This window comes from Bactrocera dorsalis, chromosome 2 (assembly GCF_023373825.1).
Source record: "Bactrocera dorsalis isolate Fly_Bdor chromosome 2, ASM2337382v1, whole genome shotgun sequence".
Taxonomy (NCBI): Eukaryota; Metazoa; Arthropoda; class Insecta; order Diptera; family Tephritidae; genus Bactrocera; species Bactrocera dorsalis.
In genome coordinates this window covers 7,148,562-7,171,743 of record NC_064304.1, presented here as the reverse complement: position 1 = coordinate 7,171,743, position 23,182 = coordinate 7,148,562, and the positions used below count along the sequence as shown (strand labels likewise).

At 38.4% G+C, this 23,182-nt stretch overlaps 6 protein-coding genes across 6 annotated transcripts; 4 read left to right on the top strand and 2 right to left on the bottom strand.

The window, feature by feature from the left end:
• Window positions 1-1,430: 1,430 nt before the first annotated feature.
• Window positions 1,431-2,330, bottom strand: LOC125776182 (uncharacterized). The gene has a single exon (XM_049447092.1). It carries the CDS (start codon window positions 2,272-2,274, stop codon window positions 1,513-1,515), a length of 762 nt encoding a protein of 253 aa, XP_049303049.1. The 5' UTR covers window positions 2,275-2,330; the 3' UTR covers window positions 1,431-1,512.
• A 6,135-nt stretch (window positions 2,331-8,465) lies between these two features.
• Window positions 8,466-9,713, top strand: LOC105222621 (uncharacterized). Its single transcript, XM_049447090.1, has 2 exons — window positions 8,466-8,603; window positions 8,695-9,713. Exons 1-2 carry the CDS (start codon window positions 8,589-8,591, stop codon window positions 9,556-9,558), a joined length of 879 nt encoding a protein of 292 aa, XP_049303047.1. The 5' UTR covers window positions 8,466-8,588; the 3' UTR covers window positions 9,559-9,713.
• A 3,590-nt stretch (window positions 9,714-13,303) lies between these two features.
• LOC125776180 (uncharacterized) lies at window positions 13,304-14,442 on the top strand. Its single transcript, XM_049447089.1, has 2 exons — window positions 13,304-13,331; window positions 13,423-14,442. Exons 1-2 carry the CDS (start codon window positions 13,317-13,319, stop codon window positions 14,284-14,286), a joined length of 879 nt encoding a protein of 292 aa, XP_049303046.1. The 5' UTR covers window positions 13,304-13,316; the 3' UTR covers window positions 14,287-14,442.
• A 2,764-nt stretch (window positions 14,443-17,206) lies between these two features.
• On the top strand, window positions 17,207-18,230 carry LOC125776181 (merozoite surface antigen 2, allelic form 2-like). Its single transcript, XM_049447091.1, has one exon. The coding sequence runs from the start codon at window positions 17,271-17,273 to the stop codon at window positions 18,072-18,074; it is 804 nt and encodes a 267-aa protein (XP_049303048.1). The 5' UTR covers window positions 17,207-17,270; the 3' UTR covers window positions 18,075-18,230.
• Window positions 18,231-19,651: 1,421 nt separating this feature from the next.
• LOC105222620 (uncharacterized) lies at window positions 19,652-20,591 on the top strand. Its single transcript, XM_011200007.3, has one exon. The coding sequence runs from the start codon at window positions 19,801-19,803 to the stop codon at window positions 20,485-20,487; it is 687 nt and encodes a 228-aa protein (XP_011198309.2). The 5' UTR covers window positions 19,652-19,800; the 3' UTR covers window positions 20,488-20,591.
• Window positions 20,592-21,700: 1,109 nt separating this feature from the next.
• On the bottom strand, window positions 21,701-22,742 carry LOC125776183 (uncharacterized). The gene has a single exon (XM_049447093.1). It carries the CDS (start codon window positions 22,532-22,534, stop codon window positions 21,773-21,775), a length of 762 nt encoding a protein of 253 aa, XP_049303050.1. The 5' UTR covers window positions 22,535-22,742; the 3' UTR covers window positions 21,701-21,772.
• Window positions 22,743-23,182: the final 440 nt, after the last annotated feature.

Here is a 23,182-nt window from a genome sequence, read left to right as displayed (position 1 = left end):
GTATATATATAAATGATCAGTATGCTGAGTCGATTTAGCCATGTCCGTCTGTCTGTCCGTCCGTCTGTCCGTCTGTCTGTCTGTATATATACGAACTAGTCCCTCAGTTTTTAAGATATCCTTTTTAAATTTTGCAAACGTCATTTTCTCTTCAAGAAGCTGCTCATTTGTCGGAACGCCCGATATCGGGCCACTATAACATATAGCTGCCATATAAACTGAACGATCGGAATCAAGTTCTTGTAAGGAAAACTTTGACATTTGATTTACCTTCACGAAATTTGGTAGAGATAAGTTTCTAGGGCAACAATGTAATATCCGAAGAAATTGTTCAGATCGGTTAATTGTAGCATACGAGTATAGTTGCCATACAAACTGAACGATCAGAATCAAAGCCTTGTATGGAAAACTTTGACATTTGACAATTTACCTTCACCAAATTTGGTATAGATTATTTTTTGGGGCAACAATGTAATCTCCGAAGAAATTGCTCAGATCGGTTAACTATAGCATATAGCTGCCATACAAACTGGACGATCGGAATCAAGTTCTTGTTTGGGAAACTTTCACATTTGACAATGTATCTTCACCAAATTTGGTATAGATTATTTTCTAGGGCAACAATTTATCCTCCGAAGAAATTGTTCAGATCGGTTAAATATAGCATATAGCTGTCATACAAACTGAACAGATAGTTACTAGCAGAAATGCACCTGTGAAAGGTATTGTGCTTCGGTGCAACCGAAGTTAACGTTTTTTCTTGTTTTTAGTCTTTCTTGAGCCACCTGCTTAAAATAAAACCACCTCTCAGAAACAATGGAACGTTAATCCACAGTGACACTCGCGTAAATTATTTCTGGATATTGAATTTAGTAAACCAAAAACGTACCTGTTTAGAATAGACTCTGACACATTAATCATAGATCCAGTAAGCCAACAGAGATTCCCCACATAAAACCAACCATATCTTTGATGGCAATTAAAACTTCTGTCTATATGGTTCGACCGTTTCTACAACAGTTAGTTCACGTAACTGAAACTCACTCGTATTTTTATTGAGCAAAGGACTATCTTCTCGGCACACACTACTTATGGCAGCTTAAGTGTTTGTCAAACTCTAATATGTAGTTCAGATTAGCCCCCTCAACATTACTATATGTTTTCTTATAATTTTACTCAACAATGTGTTACCCTTCCAAATATCGATATCGAACTTATATTGCGAATTGGAAAGGGAATTTTCAGTTAAATCACCTGATCCAAATGTCAGGCAATAAACACACTACAAAAAACGCTTTAACTCCTTAACTCTCTTATGACCAACAGCCTTCATTAACATGAAGGGCAAAAAAAATTAACCAGTTCGGATAACCCAATTTATATAAATATTTTTTTTTTTATAAAACACTTATAATTTTATTGGTTGGTCTTAGAATAAAACATAACAAAAAGCAATAACAAAGACACCTAGAAATATATCTCAGTATAACGGTAAAACTATCCTCATGAAAATTATTTTCGGATAATCGAGGAAGGCAAGTATGAAGCACCTGGAGCGTTCACTGGACGGGCAGCTGGTCGCGCGGCAGGAGACGAAAAGTCATGAACTGGTGCGGCGCCACCATCGTGCGATTGAGAGTTGCCACCCAATTGATCGTATTGCGACTGAATAGCACGTTGGGCATTAGCAGCATCTTCTGGTGTGCGGTACTTGACGAAGTGTACATCGGGTTTGTGACCTGTAAGGTCGTGTTGAGACTGCAATTTGTTAGCCAAATCACCCAAGTCGGCTTGTTTTTGTAGAACATAGATGGCGGTCTTCTGTTCGGCAGCAAGTCTGGCAAGATTAAGCGCGGCGTTCTCCAAACCATTACCTTCGGGTCCCTTAACGAAGACAACACGCAGATTCTTCTTCAATAAAGCGTCCAGGTTTTCGCTGCCGGCAGGTTCATTGAAGTCATTCTCATCAGCGCTGTAGGTGTAGAACTCCTTGTCGAATTCAGCGGTGGGTGCGGAGTAAGAAGGTGATACTTGTGTCGCTGCACCTCCTGGTCCACCATAACTACTCAATCCACCAAGTCCACCACTGCTGCCGCCTAATTCACCAAACCCATTATCGCCAAGTCCGCCACTGCCGCCGAGACCACCGACTCCTGAGGAGCCACCTGGTGCAAACGAGAGACCAGCGTCTGAGTGTCCTACAGGGCGATAGTTGTAGCCCAACTTATCCGCGCAGGCAACGGTGAACAAACATAGGACGATGAAGGCACGCATTTTGAAACAGTCGAAGGTGGTTTGAAACTGAATTTAGCTGAATGATTGCACTGTAATAGTTGTGTTTGGAATGATTAACGTATTTGAGTAGTGTCACTTTTATATGATCCGAAATTTTTTAAGAATTAGTTCTCAAACGCCCAAAAACAAAGTGCATTCAATCGTGCAAAAAAAAAAAAATTAAATGCATTCTACAATATTTCTTGGCGCCAGAGACAAATACATGCATATTTGTGTGCTTCCGACGAATTATGAATAAAGAAGGAAACAAGTAGTAGAGAGCATGCATGTTGCACATATAAATATGTATTTAAAAACGAATTATTAGACTATGCAAATTAATTTAGTTTTCTTTTGATTATTTTCGCAATTATAACAATCATTAAGTTATGAAATTTTTGAAATTTTACTTGAGCTTGTCCATAAATGGAGCCGATTCAGTTTTTTTATTATATTATATATGAATATCAACTATTAGGTCCACATTAGGCAGTATTTTCGTAGTTGGTTCTGGCATTGGAATGTATTCATGGGTTCCTACAAACATGTTAAGAAATATTTAAGAAATGTTGTTGCGAGCCTTAGAAGAATACAATATCGTCACCTGAAATGCAAAATAACGTATCATCAAAAAATTCGAAATTGAGTGTCTTATTGATTACGCTTCACTACTTCAAATTATATACATAATATTAAATATGTTCAACATTTTCTGGTTCTGCGGTCATATATAAACCAGTTTTAACCAATATTAATATTTTGTTTCACTCATGTTCCATTTTATTCCGTGTTTCATTCATGCCACTGTAAATTTCTGAAAATGTTGTTACGTTAATTTGCATTTCAGGTGACGATATGTATATAATATTTCTGTCATATTTCAAGTAAATATTTAATTTACAAAAAATTACATATTTTTTCTTACGGAAATATAATCGTAATGTGACTTGTGCAAATATTAAGATGTATTGATGACATTTGATGCATATGTTCCTTGGCACCATAAAAAATTGGGTATTATAGATGAGCGCAATCGAGTCAGAGACTCGCCACAACACGTTCAGTTGAAACTCCATAAACTGTCATAATTAAGGCACAAGTTAACACATAAAACTTTAATTTGGTAGAGAGGATTGCAGTAGCAAAGTTTATCAGTGGTTTGAAAATCGTTAAAAAGTGGATGTGAGCACGCCGTGTAAAAGATATAATGCTTATATCTTCCCAACCATTCACGCTATGGTATATCACCCAAATTTGCAGATGATAATTGTTTTCGACATCTCTTAAGACACACAGTCGCGGCAGTGTATAACAAGGTGAAATAGGATAATAATCTCGCCCACTTCCCATATATAATGCTTTATTAATTTGTTAAAAATTACTAAAAGTGAGATAAATAAATGGATGAAAAGGGCTCGCATCGCCCATTTTTAATAGAAATCACATATTTTCAGGCCTACTCGACCAATTTCAGCTAAATTCGGTAAATAACTTTATCTTGACATTTCTTTGTAACCTTTCTCTGCTCCCAATTTACTCTGACATTGATTCCTCAATTTCCAGCTGCTTCTAGCAATGATTTTGCGCTTAATAAATATAAAAGAAATTGGTCTACACCTTTGTAGAAACCTCACATCCCTAATGTAATGAATTGTAATCCTCTGTTTGACGTTTTCCATCTCAACTTAATATACAATATATATGTATAAATATATATACGTATACATCTTTCGTAAAAGAAACTACCCAAGTAATTTAGTAAGTAAGATAATATCTTAAAATAACGCTTCCTGAGTCCTAATAGTTAGATAACACCAGGAAGTGGGTGCATGACCAAACAAATTAAAAGAGATTCTATAATAGCTCTTTAGCAAAGACAAACGCTGGAGCTTATTTCTAGGCGTAAACGGACGTTTTATGAGACAAACAATAATAAGTTTGGAGATGATTTCAAAAGACAACATGTAAGCCCTTTTATTTCTTTGACTTGATCAAGGTGGATATCAAAGTATACAAGTGACAGATCACGCGTGAGTCGTGTCAAGCTGTCATGATATTTTTTTTATTATTGTTTCCCATTTTATCATGAAAAGACTTACGCCTGAAGAACGTTTACAAATCGTTCAACTTTATTACGAAAATTCAAGTTCTGTAAAGAATGAGTTTCGCACGCTACGCTCAACTTATGGTCAACATAATCGACCTACTAAGCGTACTATTCGCAAAGCATCACCCATCTTGAGACGCAGTGAAGAAAAAAAAACAGCCGTAGCTGAAAGTGTACACGAAGAGCGTGGAGAGTCGATTCGGCACCGTTCGCGACAACCCAGACTGACATATGGAACGAGCATTTTACGTCAAGATCTTAAATCAAAAGCGTACAAAATACAGATTTTTCAAGAATTAAAAGTGCTTGAATTTCCCAAGCGACAGCGCTTCGCTCTATGGATTCTTAAAAAGTTCCAAACAGATCCGAAGGTTTCGAGTAAAATTCTGTTCATTGATGAGGTAATGAGGATTGATGAGAGTAACCTGAAGAGATTCAAAAGCTGTCATTTCATCGAGAAAAAAAAACAACGGCTTAGTTTGTGATGCGGTGAAATCAATGGTCCATATTTTTTTAAAAATAATGCCGACTGCTACCACGCCATTGACGCCTAAAATTGATGCTACTGATCTCGGCGACGTTTGGTTTCAACACCACGGCGTCACTTTTCACACATCGCATCAATCAATAGATTTATTGAGAGAACACTTAGGTGAGCAGATAATTTCACGTTTTGGGCCGGTCAATTGGTCACCAAGATCATGTCATATCATTCCATTATACTTTTGCCAAAGATTATTAGTTTTTCTTGGAAAGAGGGGAGAAGCTCGAATTGGATCACCCTTTATTAACATATAAATAATATTGCAAGAACTTTAATGATATGTTTAATTGCGTATGAGATAGATTATGTTGCCATAGTGATAATGACTTGCAACTCACAATAAAAGAAAAACTAAATGCATAAAACATATTCAGGTAATGTATACACATGCTAGTTTCATTTCTTTAATTGTCCATTCTATTTTTTTTTAATATTAATTAATTACGGAAGACATAAAAAACATTCCTTTCCGGTTGAACATAAGAAACTGGATCTGCACTGCAGAAATGGAACAATATCTACATATAAAACAGATAAACATGGGCATTAACAGCCATATATGTATGTTTGTATGTATGAGAATAGCTAACAAAATATGAAACAAATAAGCAGTCCGATTTTATTATCTAATAATTTTAATGATATCATAAACTTTTGTCTCTTCGAATAGAGTTAAGTGCAAATTATGTTCAATTAACAGTGACAGCTTAAAGAAAATTATAAATACGCGCCATATACATACATACATACAACACAAACAAAAGTATGCTTTAATTCCATAGTTAGTGAAACGAAGCAAACTACAAAGCAGAACTATGATTTTCTGCCAATCACGTTATGCAAATCGCGGAGCGTGAAAGAAGTCTCTAAAGTTGTCAAAGTCGGAAACGTCCTTGTTGTTTGTTATTTTTATTCATTTCTGTTTTTGGTTCTAGCGGAATGTTGGCCGATAATAAGAACATTAAGCCACAAATTAGAATTAATTAAGCGCTCTCAGTCTTTTATGGCCGCCGCGAACACATTTGCCTGCACCGCGGTTGCTCACCGACTGCGGCGCTGATGCATAAACACTTTTTATTTGAATTAATGACAACGAGATGACTCGTGCACACACACACCAGCCAATCTAACTGAACAACTAAAGTATATATACATATGTATGTATGTATGTATGTGCACCCAAAATATTTACATAATTACATGTAGCTACATTAGTAGGTATTTTAAAAATTTGACACGCACACGCACACAAACTCATATTGGAAGCCGCTGAGATCCGAAATATGTAGTTGTTTTTTAGTTTCTCCGCATAAATTAATCGGAGCTGCGCTGCGCTCGCGCGGCTGTGAACCGGACAATGTGCAGATTTGCATACGAAATCTTATGCGGCGCGTTGACAAGGCGGCAATTGGATTCAGCGCTTGACTAGCGATATAGCAAACAACAACAGCGGCGCGTCCGCTATCTGCGCGCTGGCATCAGCTCGGCTTAGACGATTTCGGTGTATTCGATTTTGGCTGTGTTTTGTTTTTGGTATTTGCTGGTTCACCGCTTCGTAGGTGCTACTATTAATAAACATATGTGGCTTCTGCTGCAGCAGCTTATTTTAAACTTGACCTCTGTGCTGATGCTGCGCGTCCAAGACCTTGAAAATTCAGCTAGTTTTAGTTTCGATTTCGTTGTTTACATTTCGGGTATTTCGTTTGCATATGGCATTGCTGATCCAGTTTGTCGTGTTTAAGTTTGGACTAATGAAATTTGTATTTGCCCACATACCGTACATACATATGTACATATGGAGCTTAGGTAAGATTTGTAAATATGCATAAATCATTACAGAATTTTTTCTAAACATATACATAGGTACATATGTAATTAGGTATAGATTGTATTATATATGTATATATGTACTTGTATGTTCGAAGAAATTTTAAATTTTGGTTTGAAAACGTTGGATCTTCTTGCACCTTTCAAGAGCCCACAGAGCGAAGCGATGTCGCTTGGGAAGATCGAGCGTCTTCAGTTCTTGTAAAAGCTTTTAATGCTTTCAATTTAAGATCTCGACCTAAAATGCGCCAATTCGTTCCATGCATCAGTTAGAGTTGCTGTGAATGGCACTGAATCGACTCTACACGGTCTTCTTGTAAGATTGGCTCAAAACGGTGAGATGACAGCTTGACATGACTCACGGCTAATCTGTCAAAAACAACCTATTGAAAAGCTACCTCTTCTCGGATGACCCTATATATGCGTTATACTTGATAGGATCCCCAACGTTTCCTCCTAACTATTACAAAATTTCTAGTTAACATAAAATACCCCCTTCAAGGTATAAAAAGAAGATTCATAGCATTATGACTTCGAACACAAACCAAACTACAACCAAAGCAGGGCCTAATGCAGAAACATTGACCGGACGCGGTAAAAATCAATTGTAAATCGCAGATATTTGCTTGTTCTTTATTGACGCAGACACTGTTAATATGCTTATAGCCGAGTTTAAGCAGCGTGCCAGTCCTTCTCCCGGTGGGTACTGCGACGATTACTCTCAGAGCTGGAGTGTTTTCATCCATTCGGACGACATGACCTAACCAAGATAGCCGTAGTCCCTTGATTCACTGAACAATGTCAATGCTGGTTCCAAGGATGACGAAATTATCTACGACTGTCAACAGTGACGTTATAGCCAAGGAGAATGCGATGACTGTTTGTTTGATAACAGGAGATATTTCATTTTGCCCTCTTTCGCCGAGCGTTTGCTTAAATTTTTGATGCTATGACGCATCATAAGCAAGTATATAAGTATGCCCGTGTTCAAGGATTTTACACAAGTTGCTTTTATCTTCGTTAAGTATGCCAAAATATGAATTTTTGTCGTATTCCAAACAGTGGTTTCTCTTTCCTAAGCCTTTAACGACCAGTAGCGTGACGCAGCGGGTTACTTGGAATTTCCCAAAAATAGACACCACAGACATACATATACTCTATTGAATGTTATAATCTGATAACACCATCCGTCGGCTGCAACTGGATGCTTCGATCGAAACTATTTTCTTGTTTTTGTTTTTTATTTTTTATTTATCAGTTTTGCATATCTACGCGTCGCTTTACCTGTCTGTGACACCAAGAGACTTGACATTTTATCTGCTACTCAAAATCTTCCATGTCGAATTAGCCACCTGTGGCGATGACTTGGCCGGCGCCGACTTTGACACGCCGATGATGATTGTGACTAGATAATGACTAATTTAATTAAGACTTTAATCTGCAACAAAAAAATGTTGTAAAGGGTTGATTGTGCAGAGAATGACGATGTATTTTTTTTACTGGTGGGTCAGATTTGCATTTGCATAGACGATGTCATAACTTTGATAAAACACAAAACTTTACTACTGCGATGGTTAACTCACAGCGGCGAGACAAACTCAAGCACATGATTTGCGATTAGCTCTTTGTTGTGCGCTCTCATTTGCAAGATTCTGCATCGGTCTTAGTTGTGGCAGAGAAACTACTCTGAGCCTATTGAATTTTTATTTGAGCAAACGTTAAAAAATATTAACGGTTAATATTTTAACTATAATCTCATCAATTTAGTATATAAGCGCGTTTGAAAATTTAGTTAAATCAGAAACAAAACATTCTTCAAAGCAAAAGAACTTCAAGATGCGTGCATTCTTTGTAAGTTGTCAAAGTGCTGATTATAATTAAATTTTGTGTGCCACGGTCTACATTTCCGGAGTTTGATAAACAATTCTATTTTATTTTCTAGGTGTTGTGCTTGGCTACTGTGGCTTATGCCGATAAATTGGGCTACAACTATCGCCCAGTAGGACACTCTGACTCCGGACTCTCCTTTGCACCAGGTGGCTCCTCAGGACTCGGTGGTCTTGGCGGCAGTGGCGGATTAGGAGGTAGTGGCGGTCTCGGTGGATTGGGTGGATTAGGTAGCGGTGGCAGCCTTGGTGGACTTGGAGGCAGTGGTGGTCTTGGCGGAAGTGGTAGCGGTCTTGGTGGACTAGGTGGCTCAAGTGGCGGTTTGGGTGGTCTTGGTGGACTCGGTGGTTCAAGCGGCGGTTTGGGTGGTCTTGGCGGTTCAGGTGATATCGGTAACTCCGGCAGCGTAGGACCATCATACTCAGCTCCCGCTGAATTCAATAAGGAATTCTTCTCCTACACCGCTCCCGAAGAAGAATTCAATGATGCTGACGCCGGTCAAGATATTGCCAGCTCATTGAAGAAGAACCTCCGTGTTATCTTCATCAAGGGACCTGAAAACAAGGGACTCGAGAACGCTGCCCTCCAATTGGCTAAACATGCTGCTGAAGACCAAACCGCCATCTATGTTTTGCAGAAACAAAGCGATATCGGAGACTTGGCTAAGAAACTCAACTCTATCAACAGCCAGAGCGCTCACAAACCTGAAGTACACTTCGTCAAATACCGCACACCTGAGGATGCTGCCAACGCTCAACGTGCCATCCAATCGCAATACGACCAATTGGGCGGTCCCTCTCAATCGCACGATGGTGGTGCCGCACCAGTGCACAACTTCGCATCCCAAGCTCCAGTTCAAGCACCCGAAGTGCATGCTCCCCGTAACTCCTACTTGCCCTCTTCTATCATCCGTGTTTAAGATGGATTATTGATCGGAGGACTGAACCTTTGCCTCACTGAAGAACTGATTTGTTAAATTTATCACAAGAAATATGTAGAAATATTTCGAAATTGTTGTTGAACCGTGCTAGTTATTGTTATTGTTAACGATTATATTAAAATATTTACAAAGAAGTTTACAATGTTTTACTGTTCAGAGTTTCGAAAATTGCCTTGAGTTAGTATGAGTTTTCTGAAGAGATTTTTAGGATTAAATCTTGGTCACTTGAAAAACTAAATTTTTGAAATCTAAGGTGTTTAGCTTTAGTTTCGAAAAGTGGAACGGTGAAATAAACATTTAAAAACTGTTTCCATTTATTCACCCTTTACAAAATTATAAAAATTAGCACCCGGCAAAGTTTTTAACTCTAACATATTCCCATTCCTATAACGTAGGATCAAGAATGCATTTCTTTTCAGGCTCTTTTTTTAGTAGCCGGATAAGACTGTTAATGAGATTAACTACAGGTAGTTCTTTCTAGCCAACGATAGTGGATTCCAAGTCATTTAAAAAACTCACAGTCTTCTTGAGAGATAAAACCAGGGCTTGCGACGACCGATCATTAAGTAAATTAAGGAGTAAATTTAATAAGTTTTGTTCTTATTAAAATTACTTGATGAAAGTGTATGGAGCTGTTTAAGGGAGCGACAAAGGGGGAAGCATGGCTCCGTTATTTAAGTTTTCGTGCTATTCAATCCACGAACATAATAAACCAAATTCAAAGCATAGAAAAATCATCATTCTGATGACAAAGTTATGGCGTCAATATTTTGGGAGCCGTCTGGAATAATTTTCACCCCTGTAGGATAAAAAGGAAGCTCCATTTATGGATACTTCGAAGATTCCTAATGGCGAGGCAAAAGTACAGTGAAAAGTACTCACTATCCCTCTCTTTAAGTTGTCAGATGCATCTCTATTAAAGTTGGTAAACGTTTCGCACGAAACTTCTTATTCCTAAAACAGATATTATAAGTACAATACTCTCGTAATACAATCAAATTAGCGCAGCATCAAAAATGTGGGAAATAAGGGAAAATCCAAAAAACTCGCCCGATACATTATATTCCTATACGTTTGCGATTTGAAATTTACGATTTGATATTTTATTTATTAACCTTTATTTCACAATGAAAAGAGGATGCACAAATCGATCAATCTATATCAGCCAGAAATTTTCTAAATAAGTTTTCAGTCCTTGAAGAGCATAAAAGAAGTTTTCAAAGTAAGTTTTGCACAAACCTTTGGTAAAGTAAAAGATTACACGTTAAGATGATTGATACAGAAAGCCAAAACTAGTCGAACCGTCATTGGAAAAAAAAAACACAATTCCAACAAACTTTTCTGCTATAATAATTTGGTCAATTTAATGCTGTGGGACCCGTCTTTATAGACTGAGATGGTATATTCTTCCCCTATTATGCCCCTTCTTCAATCTCGTCTAGAGGGTATCCTCACCTGAAAGTATCTATTGAAATTTGGCATTGGGAGAGTGTAATCTGATTTATTTACGTTAACACTGAGTTGGTTTAGGATATCACTATGTCCATTGTTCTTCTGATTCCAACCTCCCAATTATTTTATTATTATTGCAGAACATACTGCAATTAGTAGGTAGAGGATCACATTAAGCGCGTCAGTCGGAAGTGACTTGATTACTCCAGTAACACCTCCACATACTGCTATTTGTGTGTATCCCATCGATATATAAGTATAGGTTCAATGACATCCAATTGATTATACTCGTACTATGTTTAAGACCCCAATTCCTGATTGCAAGTGCAGTAGGTCATATAGGCTTTTCTATTCTTTTTTCTATATTTATATAAAAGTTTCACTTGATTCTTTCACTATAAAGTACACAAATTAATAAGCAATTAATATAACGAGATTAAACTTTGCACGAATAGTTCCCTTAAAAGAAACCAACTTATGACCAAAAATCGGAAAAATGCAAGAAAAACTGTTCAAGTCCCTAGGTACCGTATATTTGGACCCCAATACCGAAAAGTTGACTTTTGATCAAAAATATCAGTCAAAGTGTGATATACATATGTCAATTTGAAATTCAGGGATAATTCTTCTCTGACAATGGTCCGCCTCTATGTCTGGGTTGAATCGGGTCAATACTTTTTTTAGTCTCCATATATCTAAAATAAAGATTTTCGAGCTTTCGGCTTCTAAGTGAAAATGAGAGAGCGTCTTTTACTCGTAACAGTGTATCCTTGTGCCTTAAAGAGATAAAATTGGGCGTAAACTTAACCTAGCCACTATATAACTAATATAAGAATTTTTAAACATCCGACTAACTCTACATGAATGTTAATAGTATGTGGTTTTGGCAAAAATATATAAAATCGGGTCAATACTACCTCAAATCCCATACACTATATGTATATAATGATTTTCGTCTCTCTAACAAACCTTATGTGCCTGACATTGTATGAGTTATATACTATATTGCATATGCACATACAAATATATAAATTGCTTGAATTTCAATCCTCTGGTTAACGTTTTACACCTTTTTGTTTCCTGCAAGTTGCAAAGCTATTAATGTGTTGTTTAAGAGTAAAAACTTACGCAGTGGCACTGCTCAGAACAAAGGCCATTTTCGTGAATTATTTTATAAATATCTTAGGCATACATACTAATTTCTGAAGAAAATAATTAATAAAGTACACCCGATTTCTAATTTAAGAAATTCCTCCTTTGTTGCAATAATTATTAATACTAAACCTACCAGTATCGGTCAAATTGATCGTTTTCAAACTTTTGTAAAAAAAAATTTAAAATTCATAAAGTGACGGTGTGGATTTGGACTCCTCTCAAAGTTTTAGTAGTTTTTGAGGTGGTTTAAATCTTACTAATAGAACTGATTGAACTGTCCTACTATTTGAGATATCGATTGTAGTAAACTATTTTTAAAGATTTAGATACAGTTGTTCTCTTTGAACTTCACACGAACGTTATAGATGTTTTTTCAGGAAAAAGGGCCTAATTAGTAATCTAAATGAAGCAGTATCGAAGAAAGTTTGTCGAATAGATATACTTTAATCACTCATTCGCGAGCTTCAGAACCTTAAGGTTATCTCGTTTTATTTTGTTCTAAATATGGATATGAAAATCAATCTCCTCTATCCGCGTAGATGTTACCATATTTCTCGTATCCAAATGTATGTACACATAATACAAACATACGTTCTGTGTTTAATGCTTGAGTTCTTGGGTTTGCTTCTGCTGCGATAACGAAGCTTGTAAAGCGACCGCCACTAATTATATTAAGTCTTTAATCTTAATACTAAAACTATCGACTTTGTTGTAGTTGTTGACTACGTCATCCGTTGAGCACCATTTCGGATTTGAATTTGCATAAATGATTTCATAATTCAGCTGAAACACAGGAACTAGAGAAGTCTAGTATAATGTTATGTGTGAATGTTGTGATGGTCAAGTAGAGATGACGCAGCAGACGCATTGATATGGTTCGCAAAATAGCTATTGATTTTCTGTAGATGAACTTTTTGCCGCTTCCTCTCATTTACAAGGTCTTGCATTTGCTCATTATGTTGTTAAGAGATTTTTCATTATGCTTTAAGTAGAAGATGCTAACGCAAACACACACATTTAACTGTAGTTTTGGTGACTTATAGTTTTTGATTTTGAGTCATAATCATAACGGTGTAGTATATATAGCACGTTTCACAATTGACCAAATCAGAAACAAAACATTCTTCAAGATGCGTGCATTCTTTGTAAGTTGTCGAAGTGCTGACTTTAATTCAATTTTGTGTGCCACGATCTACATTTTCGGAGTTTGATAAACAATTCTGTTTTATTTTCTAGGTGTTGTGCTTGGCTACTGTGGCTTATGCCGATAAATTGGGCTACAACTATCGCCCAGTAGGACACTCTGACTCCGGACTGTCCTTCACACCAGGTGGCTCCTCAGGACTCGGTGGTCTCGGCGGCAGTGGCGGATTAGGAGGCAGTGGTGGTCTCGGTGGATTGGGTGGATTAGGTAGCGGCGGCAGCCTTGGTGGACTAGGCGGCAGTGGTGGTCTTGGCGGAAGTGGTAGCGGTCTTGGTGGACTCGGTGGCTCAAGTGGTGGTTTGGGTGGTCTTGGTGGACTCGGTGGTTCAAGCGGCGGTTTGGGTGGTCTTGGCGGTTCAGGTGATATCGGTAACTCCGGCAGCGTAGGACCATCATACTCAGCTCCCGCTGAATTCAATAAGGAATTCTTCTCCTACACCGCTCCCGAAGAAGAATTCAATGATGCTGATGCCGGTCAAGATATTGCCAGCTCATTGAAGAAGAACCTCCGTGTTATCTTCATCAAGGGACCTGAAAACAAGGGACTCGAGAACGCTGCCCTCCAATTGGCTAAACATGCTGCTGAAGACCAAACCGCCATCTATGTTTTGCAGAAACAAAGCGATATCGGAGACTTGGCTAAGAAACTCAACTCTATCAACAGCCAAAGCGCACACAAACCCGAAGTACACTTTGTCAAATACCGCACCCCTGAGGATGCTGCCAACGCTCAACGTGCTATCCAATCCCAATACGACCAATTGGGCGGTCCCTCTCAATCGCACGATGGTGGCGCCGCACCAGTGCACAACTTCGCATCCCAAGCTCCAGTTCAAGCACCTGAAGTGCATGCTCCCCGCAACTCCTACTTGCCCTCTTCCATCATCCGTGTTTAAGATGGATTGTTGATAGGAGGACTGAACCTTTGCCTCACTGAAGAACTGATTTGTTAAATTTATCACAAGAAATAAGTAGAAATATTTCGAAATTGTTGTTGAACCATGCCAGTTATTGTTATTGTTAACGATTAAATTAAAATATTTACAAAAGAATTTTAATTTATTTTTATTTATATTACTCCCCGTGCCAAACTGAAGTTATTATATTTCTCAAAAATGAGTTTTTCATATATCCGTGATCTTGATAGTAATTCCGGATACTTTTGTCAAGATCCTAGTTCCACATTTCATGTAAGCAAAGCTTCTTAGGCTTTTAGTTCAGAAATATTAGAAGTTCAATTATAAAGTATAATTATTTCCACATTTGTTTGGTTCTGAAGAAATGAAGCTTATGCCATTAGAGATCGGTTATAGAAAGCGCGAACCCTTTTTTGAAACTAAAGATAGGATTTAGTTGAGAGCCACAATCGGCATGACCTTCCATAACAGCAGCAAAACTGGCCCAAAATTCCTCATAACTTTTTTTCACTACTAATATTTCAAAAGAATTTTTATGGACTTAGTTTTTTTCCGTTATGTTTTTATTATTCGCAGTTTAGTATCGTCAATGGCAACTGAATAAAAATTGAATCCATACCCTGAAAAAATTGTTTTTGTTACTAATAAGAGCGCTGTGTGGGCAACGCGTCAAGTGTAAATTGTTTTTTAATTTTTCGCCTAAGCCTCAGCGGCTTCTCTTTAAGTCTAACAAAAAAAAAAAAAACAAGTTTGCCCGCTAGAGTATGTAAGCGAACTTGGAGGTATGCTAGTTTTAGTTAAGGTGCAGACACCATTAATATCATTATAAATTCATAATCGCTTGTAGATATTTAATAAAACGATGATATAAAGGCTATAATTCCATAATGTACACATTTACATTCGGCGATATTTAAATGAAGAAGTCATTATGTCAAAAGCGCAGCAATCGTTTTGCTGTAGAAAATATGCTTAAATACTACTTTGTGAGGCTCTAGTAATATTTTATACCCAACGCGTATAGCAATGTGGTTGGATATTTGTAGAGTGGTTAATGTGAGCAGAACTTCATATAAAAGGTGTTGTTGTGGTCGTTCATGATGGGATGATGGGACAGTCCTGGAGCCTCTCCCGACTTCAGACTGCTTGTATTGTATTGCGGTATTACGGTATTTCTGTCTCCGGAAATGGTCCATGAAACTTTTTCAAATTAATTTTCAACCAAATTTATGAAGTTTTGAGCTTCTCAGATTCTAAAGACGGTTCGCAATGTATTGAAGAAGTATATTATTTAAAAATACCTTAATATTGGAGTGTCGAAAAAGGATTTTCGTATTTCTAATCAAATTTCCACTTATTTTTTTTATGTTTATAATGAACTTGAACTAAATATGTACCATTTTGGTCGAACACTTTTTGTCATTTTTCCGCTAGAAACATTTTTCCACCAGTGTAAAACTTTAATGGGTTCTCGGCGAAAATCTGCGACAAGTAATTTTCACAGGCTTCTCTTGAAGTCAACTTTACTTCATTAAGGAAGTTCTGCATTGACCGAAACAAATGGTAGTCCGATGGTGCAAGGTCAGGGCTATACGGTGGATGCATCAAAACTTCGCAGCCAAGCTTTTCCAGTTTTTGCCGAGTCATCAAAGATTTATGTGGTCTAGTGTTGTCCTGATGGAAGCCGAGATCCTTTCTGCTGATCAGTTCTGGTCATTTTTACCGATTACTTGCTTCAGTCTCATCAGTTGTTGACAGAAAAATGTAGAACCAATCGTTCGACTAGGCTGGAGCAGCTTATAGTGGTTGATTCCTTTCCAATCCCACCATACACTCAGCATAACCCTTCGAGTTGACAATGCTGGCTTTGCGACCAATTGTTGAGCTTCACAACGATTGGACCTTGATCTTTTTCGCACATTATTGTTGTATTTGATCCACTTTTCGTCTCCTGTTACCATTCGCTTCAGAAATGGTTCGATTTCATTTCGCTTCAGCAAAGAATCGCAGATGTCAATTCGGTCCATTAAATTTTTCACAGAAAATTCATGTGGTGACCAAACATCGAGCTTCTTTTTGTAGTCAGCCTTGGTTCAAAACCATTTGATAATGAATGTTGAGTTCTTAGCGAAGTCATGGCTGCTTTTGTGACGGTTCAGGTTAATCTTTTCCATAATTTCATCAACGTTTTCAACGATAGGTCGACCAGAGCGAAGTGCATCTTTCACATCGAAATTTCCAGAATGGAAGTGAGCGAACCATTGTTGTGCTATACGAATTGATATAGCACCGTCTCCCTAAACTTGACAACGACACCTACAGACAATGAGTTTTTCGACTACCCAATAAAATTCACAACAAATAATATTTTGTACGCTGGGTATAACAATATGAGAGAGCGCAGTGTGAGGTCAATATCGATTTGTTTTCTTGTTGATAGAGTCGAAGTATTTTGATCTCCCGCTGCTTCCTTTGCCAGTTACACGCTTTTCATGCTTATAGATTCTTGTTTGTGTTATTATAAAATATTATAATACTAATGGAGGCTATTGCAGCATTGTAACTTGACATTAACGGGCCTATCAAGATAAATGAATTAAATAAATTTAATAAATTTTCTCCGAGTCTTTTGTGAGCAACTTGACACAGAAGGTTGTAAGGCGGCTGAAATAAAGAAAATAATGCACATTCAAACTAAAAGGGCAACAATAACAATAAAACAAAAACAAAATAAAGTGATTTTCGATTCCAAATTATGGACGATATGAACTTGTAGCCGAATTAGGCAGATTGAGGCGTGTACACTTGGGACACTTTGATGGTTTAAAATTTGCATTTGCAAGTTCGAACTCAAGACACTTACATGTAGTATATAAGCTTAGTAAATTTTACTTTTTAGGCATTCTAAGTGAGCAACTCGAGTGTGAATCAAAGGTCGTGGAATCAGAAGACTAATCGAAAAAATGCGTGCGTTCATTATTTTATCTCTGGCTGCAGCCGTGTGCGCTGACGTCGGTTACAATTATAAAGCCGGCGGTGGCAGTCCTGCAATAGGGGGACACAGCGGTGGTGGTTCCAGCGGTTTGAGTGCAAACGGTGGTTCCAGCCTTGGTGGACACGGTAGCTCGATCGGATTAGGTGGACTTGGTGGTATTGGCGGTATTGGTGGCTCCAGCGGTTTGGGTAGCATTGGCGGTTCAAACATTGGCGGCAATTCGGGTCGCGGCGCTGGTTCCAGTGCACCAGTTTCAGTTAGTCCAGCTGCTCCAGTCACATACGAAAAAGAGTTCTACACTTTCAGCGCTCCCGAAAACGAATTCAATAACGATAACGCCGGGCAACAAATTGCCAGTATTAGGAAAAATGTGCGCGTAGTTTTCATTAAAGCACCTGAAAATAAGGGTCTTGAGAATGCCGCGGTACAATTAGCCAAGCAGGCTGCTGAGGATAAGACTGCCATTTATGTGCTTACCAAACAACCTGACATCGGCAGTTTGGCTCAACAATTACAAAACATCCAGTCGCAACAGAGCCATAAGCCCGAAGTACACTTTGTCAAGTACCGTACACCTGAGGATGCCGCCAATGCCCAGAAGGCCATTCAATCGGAATACGACCAATTAGCGGGCAAATCGCAGGCTCATAACGGTGGTGTAGCGCCAGTGTTGAACTTCGCTTCGCGTGCTCCTATTGCTCAAGGTCCCGCACCTAAAGCGCCAGCAAATTCCTACCTGCCTTCGTCGGTTCTGCGCTTATTCCGTGCGTAAGAGTTAGTGTGAAGAGTGTTTGTAGTTAAGCTTGGAATATGGAATGTAAACTGATTGTTTTAATTGTTGGTGTTTATTATGTATTTTTTGTTATATAAAATATTATTTTTTTAAATGAAATGCAAAGCGAAGAATTTGCTCAAAAATTATGTAAAATCTTTTATTTACTTCAACCAATGCTTCTGCTTCACAATCCATAATTTTAAATTAAAGAAGATTTTTGGTAGTAAGGTCCTTCTTCAACTGATCTCTCCTCTCTAACGAGATCTTCCTCACTATCTACTTCCTCGGGTGGATTATGAATCGAAAACCTTAAAAGCTGGAGAGTGCGCTTCCGGACATCATGACCTAGAAAGCGCAGACGCTGTCTTTTAATTCGCTAAACTATATAAATGTCGTCGTATTTCTCGTACAGCTCATCGTTCCGTCGGCTGCGTTATTCGACGTAGCCAATGCGCAAAGGACGATAAATCTTCCGCAAAACCTTTCACACGAAATGAGACTGGCTCATCAGATGATGTCATTGTCTATGCCTGCGCACCATATAGTAGGACGGGAATAATAGGGACTTTTAGAGTTTGGTCTTTCTTCGTTTTCGTTATGACTGTCAAGAGTGGCATGGGAGCCAAATCGGGAATGCGATGACTGTTTGTTTAATGATAGGAGATACTTCGTCTTGCCCTCGTTCACTACCAGACTCATACGTTTCGCTTCCTTATCCTCAATGAACTGAAAAAGTCACACGATAGGGAGCCTCCTTTTCTGAAACCTCACTTGGTATCGAACAGCTCGGAAAGGTGCTTCCCGATCCTTACGGAGCTTTTGGAGTTCCTCAAAATCAGCTTAAGCAGCCGTATTAGGTGTGTGTCGATCTTGCTTTCACGGGTCTTTTCCAAGATTTGGCGGATGGTGAAAATACAGTGGGTAGAAGTAGCCACACTCATAAGGTCCAATCAGTTTGTTGACGATGGGTTTCAGTCTTCACACCGCTGTTCAAGAAATGCGATGGGCAATTTCTTTTACTTGAGTTAAAAACAAAGCACCATCCAAATCTTAGCAGCCCTGTTTAGTGAATATGGAAAAGCCATGGTCTATACAGGGGGTCAATAAACCTTGACGAACAAAATATTTTTTCCAAAATACACAAACACATTTTTAGCAAACATTTTTGTAAAACGAAACACATAGTTCAAATTCAATTTCTGCAATTACCACCTGGGTTCAATAACCCTATGAATTTTTAATAATTTTTTGCTTGGGTTTTTGTTTCTAAGTTTCTTTTAGCTCTATGTGAACGCTTAATTTAATATGGACGCATTATCAAAAGCGCTACCAACGTTTAGCAGATCAAAGGCACTCTTCGGAATTAACGAAAATGCGAATGGTCTCTGCAGTATAAAGCCTGATTTATTAGACAGTTATTGGTAAGTAGAGCGCTAATATCAAATAAAAGTTGTTGGTAGTTTCTTTACAGTTTTCGGTGCTTTAGATTATAATTGAATGCGACAGATAAGTGTTGTTTTTGTATCCTACGATAATTTGGAAATAAATTGCAGCAATCAAATGCATTTTTGCAACCTCGATACATCTTTCGAGTTTAGGAAGCCGCTCGGATTCATATAAATATTGCCGAATCACAAGGAGTAAATCAGTTCAAAGTAAACCTTTGAGAGCTAAATACATCTACTATTGATTTCGAAATTATACAACCAGCAATTAATACAAAATGCGTGTCTTTCTGGTCGTCTGCCTCATCGCCGTAGCCTCTGCGGACAAACTGGGCTACAACTATCGTCCTGTGGCACACTCGGACAGCGGACTGTCATTTCCACCAGGCGGCTCCTCAGGACTCGGTGGTCCCGGCAGCAGTGGCGTATCGGGTGGTGTTGGCCCAGCAGAGTCCGGTCCTTCGTACAATGCACCAACTGCTGAATATGAAAAGGAATTCTACACATACACAGCCGATGAGAGCGAGTTCAGCGAACCAGCTGATAATGGTCATGCCGTCGAATCACTGAAGAAAAACTTGCGTGTCATCTTCATCAAGGGACCTGAAGGCAATGGCTTGGAAAAAGCTGCCGTCGACCTCGCCAGACACGCTGGAGAAGAGAAGACCGCTATTTATGTGCTGCAGAAACAAGCTGACTTGGGCGATTTGGCTAACAAATTACAGGCTGAAAACGATGTGCAACGTCACAAACCCGAAGTACACTTTGTCAAATACCGCACACCCGAGGATGCGACCAACGCTCAACGCGCCATCCAACAGCAATACGATCAATTGGGTGGAAAGTCTCAATCGCACGATGGTGGCGCTGCTCCAGTTCACGACTTTGCATCTCCGGCAGCTCGCCCAGCACCACGTCCCGTTAGCGCTCCCGGCTATCTGCCATCCTCTATTCTCCGCTTCTAAGGAGATTTGAAGTAACTAGTAATTTTGTTGACTACGAATATATGCAGACTGATGTTGTTATTGATTGTTGATTAGTGTTAATAAATAATATTTTTGAAGATTTTACCCGAAGTTGTATGTATTCTTATTATACTTCTTTCTAAAAGCCATTTATTTAAGTTTTTCGTTGGTCTCTCAGCAACTCCTGCAATATTCTCTTTACTGCACTGCTGAGGCGAGTTTTTCACTAACAATATCATTCGCCTTGAACAGTAATACATTTGGTGCTTGGTATGGGGGAGAACCTCCAAAGCTCCCAGAGCTTTTGGCGAATCACTACCGATGTATGTAGCCTGGCGATGTACTGACGCTTGACAGTTCCTCTCTTATTTGCCAAAGTTGGGCTCTTTCAAGCGACTACTTCTCTCAGACGGTTAAATTATATACAGTAAAGAAGAATTTCTTAACTTTGGATGCGAATTAAGAGTGGGGCGTCTTTACCAATACAACAAATTCAATTCCTACCCAAGCATCAATACTGGTTTGACAACCGTTTTCGTCGCCTCACCCCAAGACGGTGCTTTTTTGATCCAAATCGAAGCATTGACTTGCCTATTTAAAACATTCGCTTTAAGTTGGTACAAATAAATAGCCACCACTAACCATCCCTTTTTTTTTGATTCATGGCGTGGATAAATTATTACATGTGATTTCGTTAAAAAAATGGGCAGTAAGTTTGACTCATGCCACTTTTATGATGAACCAAACTAAATAACAATTATGCCTATTATCGATATCACATTTGCCTTCACAATATAAAAACAAGTTATCAGAAAAAATATTGAACTTGCTCTTGTCACGAATAGCGCTCCCTAGATGGGACAATACTCAGCCAAAAATGGTCGAAGGCTGTCTATACATTCCAAAGGGTTTAAGAATGTACAATTTACCTAATAAAATCATTGATTTTTCGTAGCAAGAAATATGTCACCCCCTTTAACTGTAGAGTGTGTAGCTATGTACTTAGTTTTTGGTTGCGCCACATTAGTCCTTCTTTGAGTTCAGACTTTTAGCTTATTTACCCAAAATACATATGTATATATAAACATATATTTATTTATGTCTCTTAAAGATATCAACAGGAAGTGTATGCAAAGCAATTTTCCAAATAAACTTCGTTCAATAAATAACCTTTTTTTTTACAAAAATACAAAATTTTATTACCAATGAGCTTACAGTATAAAAACAATAACAAAGAGCCTTAGAATTATATCTCAGAAAAATATTAACCACAATTATACTTAAATTATTTACGGATAATCGAGGAAGGCAAGTATGAAGCACCTGGAGCACTTACTGGACGGGCAGCTGGTCGCGCGGCAGGAGACGAAAAGTCATGAACTGGTGCGGCGCCACCATCGTGCGATTGAGAGTTGCCACCCAATTGATCGTATTGCGATTGAATAGCACGTTGGGCATTAGCAGCGTCTTCTGGTGTGCGGTACTTGACGAAGTGTACATCGGGTTTGTGACCTGTAAGGTCGTGTTGAGACTGCAATTTGTTGGCCAAATCACCCAAGTCGGCTTGTTTTTGTAGAACATAGATGGCTGTTTTCTTTTCGGCAGCAAGTCTGGCAAGATTGAGGGCGGCGTTCTCCAAACCATTACTTTCGGGTCCCTTTACGAAGACAACACGCAGATTCTTCTTTAATAAAGCGTCCAGGTTTTCGCTGCCGGCAGGTTCATTGAAGTCATTCTCATCAGCGCTGTAGGTGTAGAACTCCTTATCGAATTCAGCTGCGGGTGCGGAGTAAGAAGGTGAAACTTGTGTCGCTGCACCTCCTGGTCCACCATAGCTACCCAATCCAGAAGGTCCACCACTGCTGCCACCTAATCCACCAAACCCACTATCGCCTAATCCGCCACTGCCGCCGAGACCTGCGAGTCCTGAGGAACCACCTGGTGCAAACGAGAGTCCAGCGTCTGAGTGTCCTACAGGGCGATAGTTGTAGCCCAACTTATCCGCGCAGGTAACGGTGAACAAACAGAGAACGATGAAGGCACGCATTTTAAAGGAGTTGAAGTTGGCTTGAAGCTGTATTTAGTTGAATGATTACTCAGTAATGGTTGTGTTTGGAATGATTAACGTATTTGAGTAGTTTCACTTTTATATGATCGTAAAATTGTTCTGCAGAGTTTGAGTTTTCTGATGTCCAATAACAAATTGCATTCGAACTATGCTGAAATGCATTCAACAAAACTTCTAGGCGCCAGTAATTTGGCATCTTCGTGCTTGTGCGAAATGAAATATGCAAAATATGCATAAATAATAACTAGCAGAGATGATATCTGTTTTCTTTTCTCAAACGTTAATTGGCTTGTTAGCTGCTATTTATAAACTAGAGTAAATTTATGCGCAACAAAATGTCAAATATTTTGTTAAATATAAATGCTTTGCATAATCAATGGATAAACGAACTTATTTGTAATCCATTATATATATTATAATGTATACATATATATATATATATATATATATATATCGTCACATAAAATCCAAGATAACGTATCATCAATAAAATCGAAATTGAGTTTTTTATTGCTTATGATTCACTGCATCATACATATTACGTGTACGTAGCATTAAATTTTCAGCTTTCGCTCTCAGATATAACCAATTTATAACCAATATATAACTAATATATAACCATTTTAT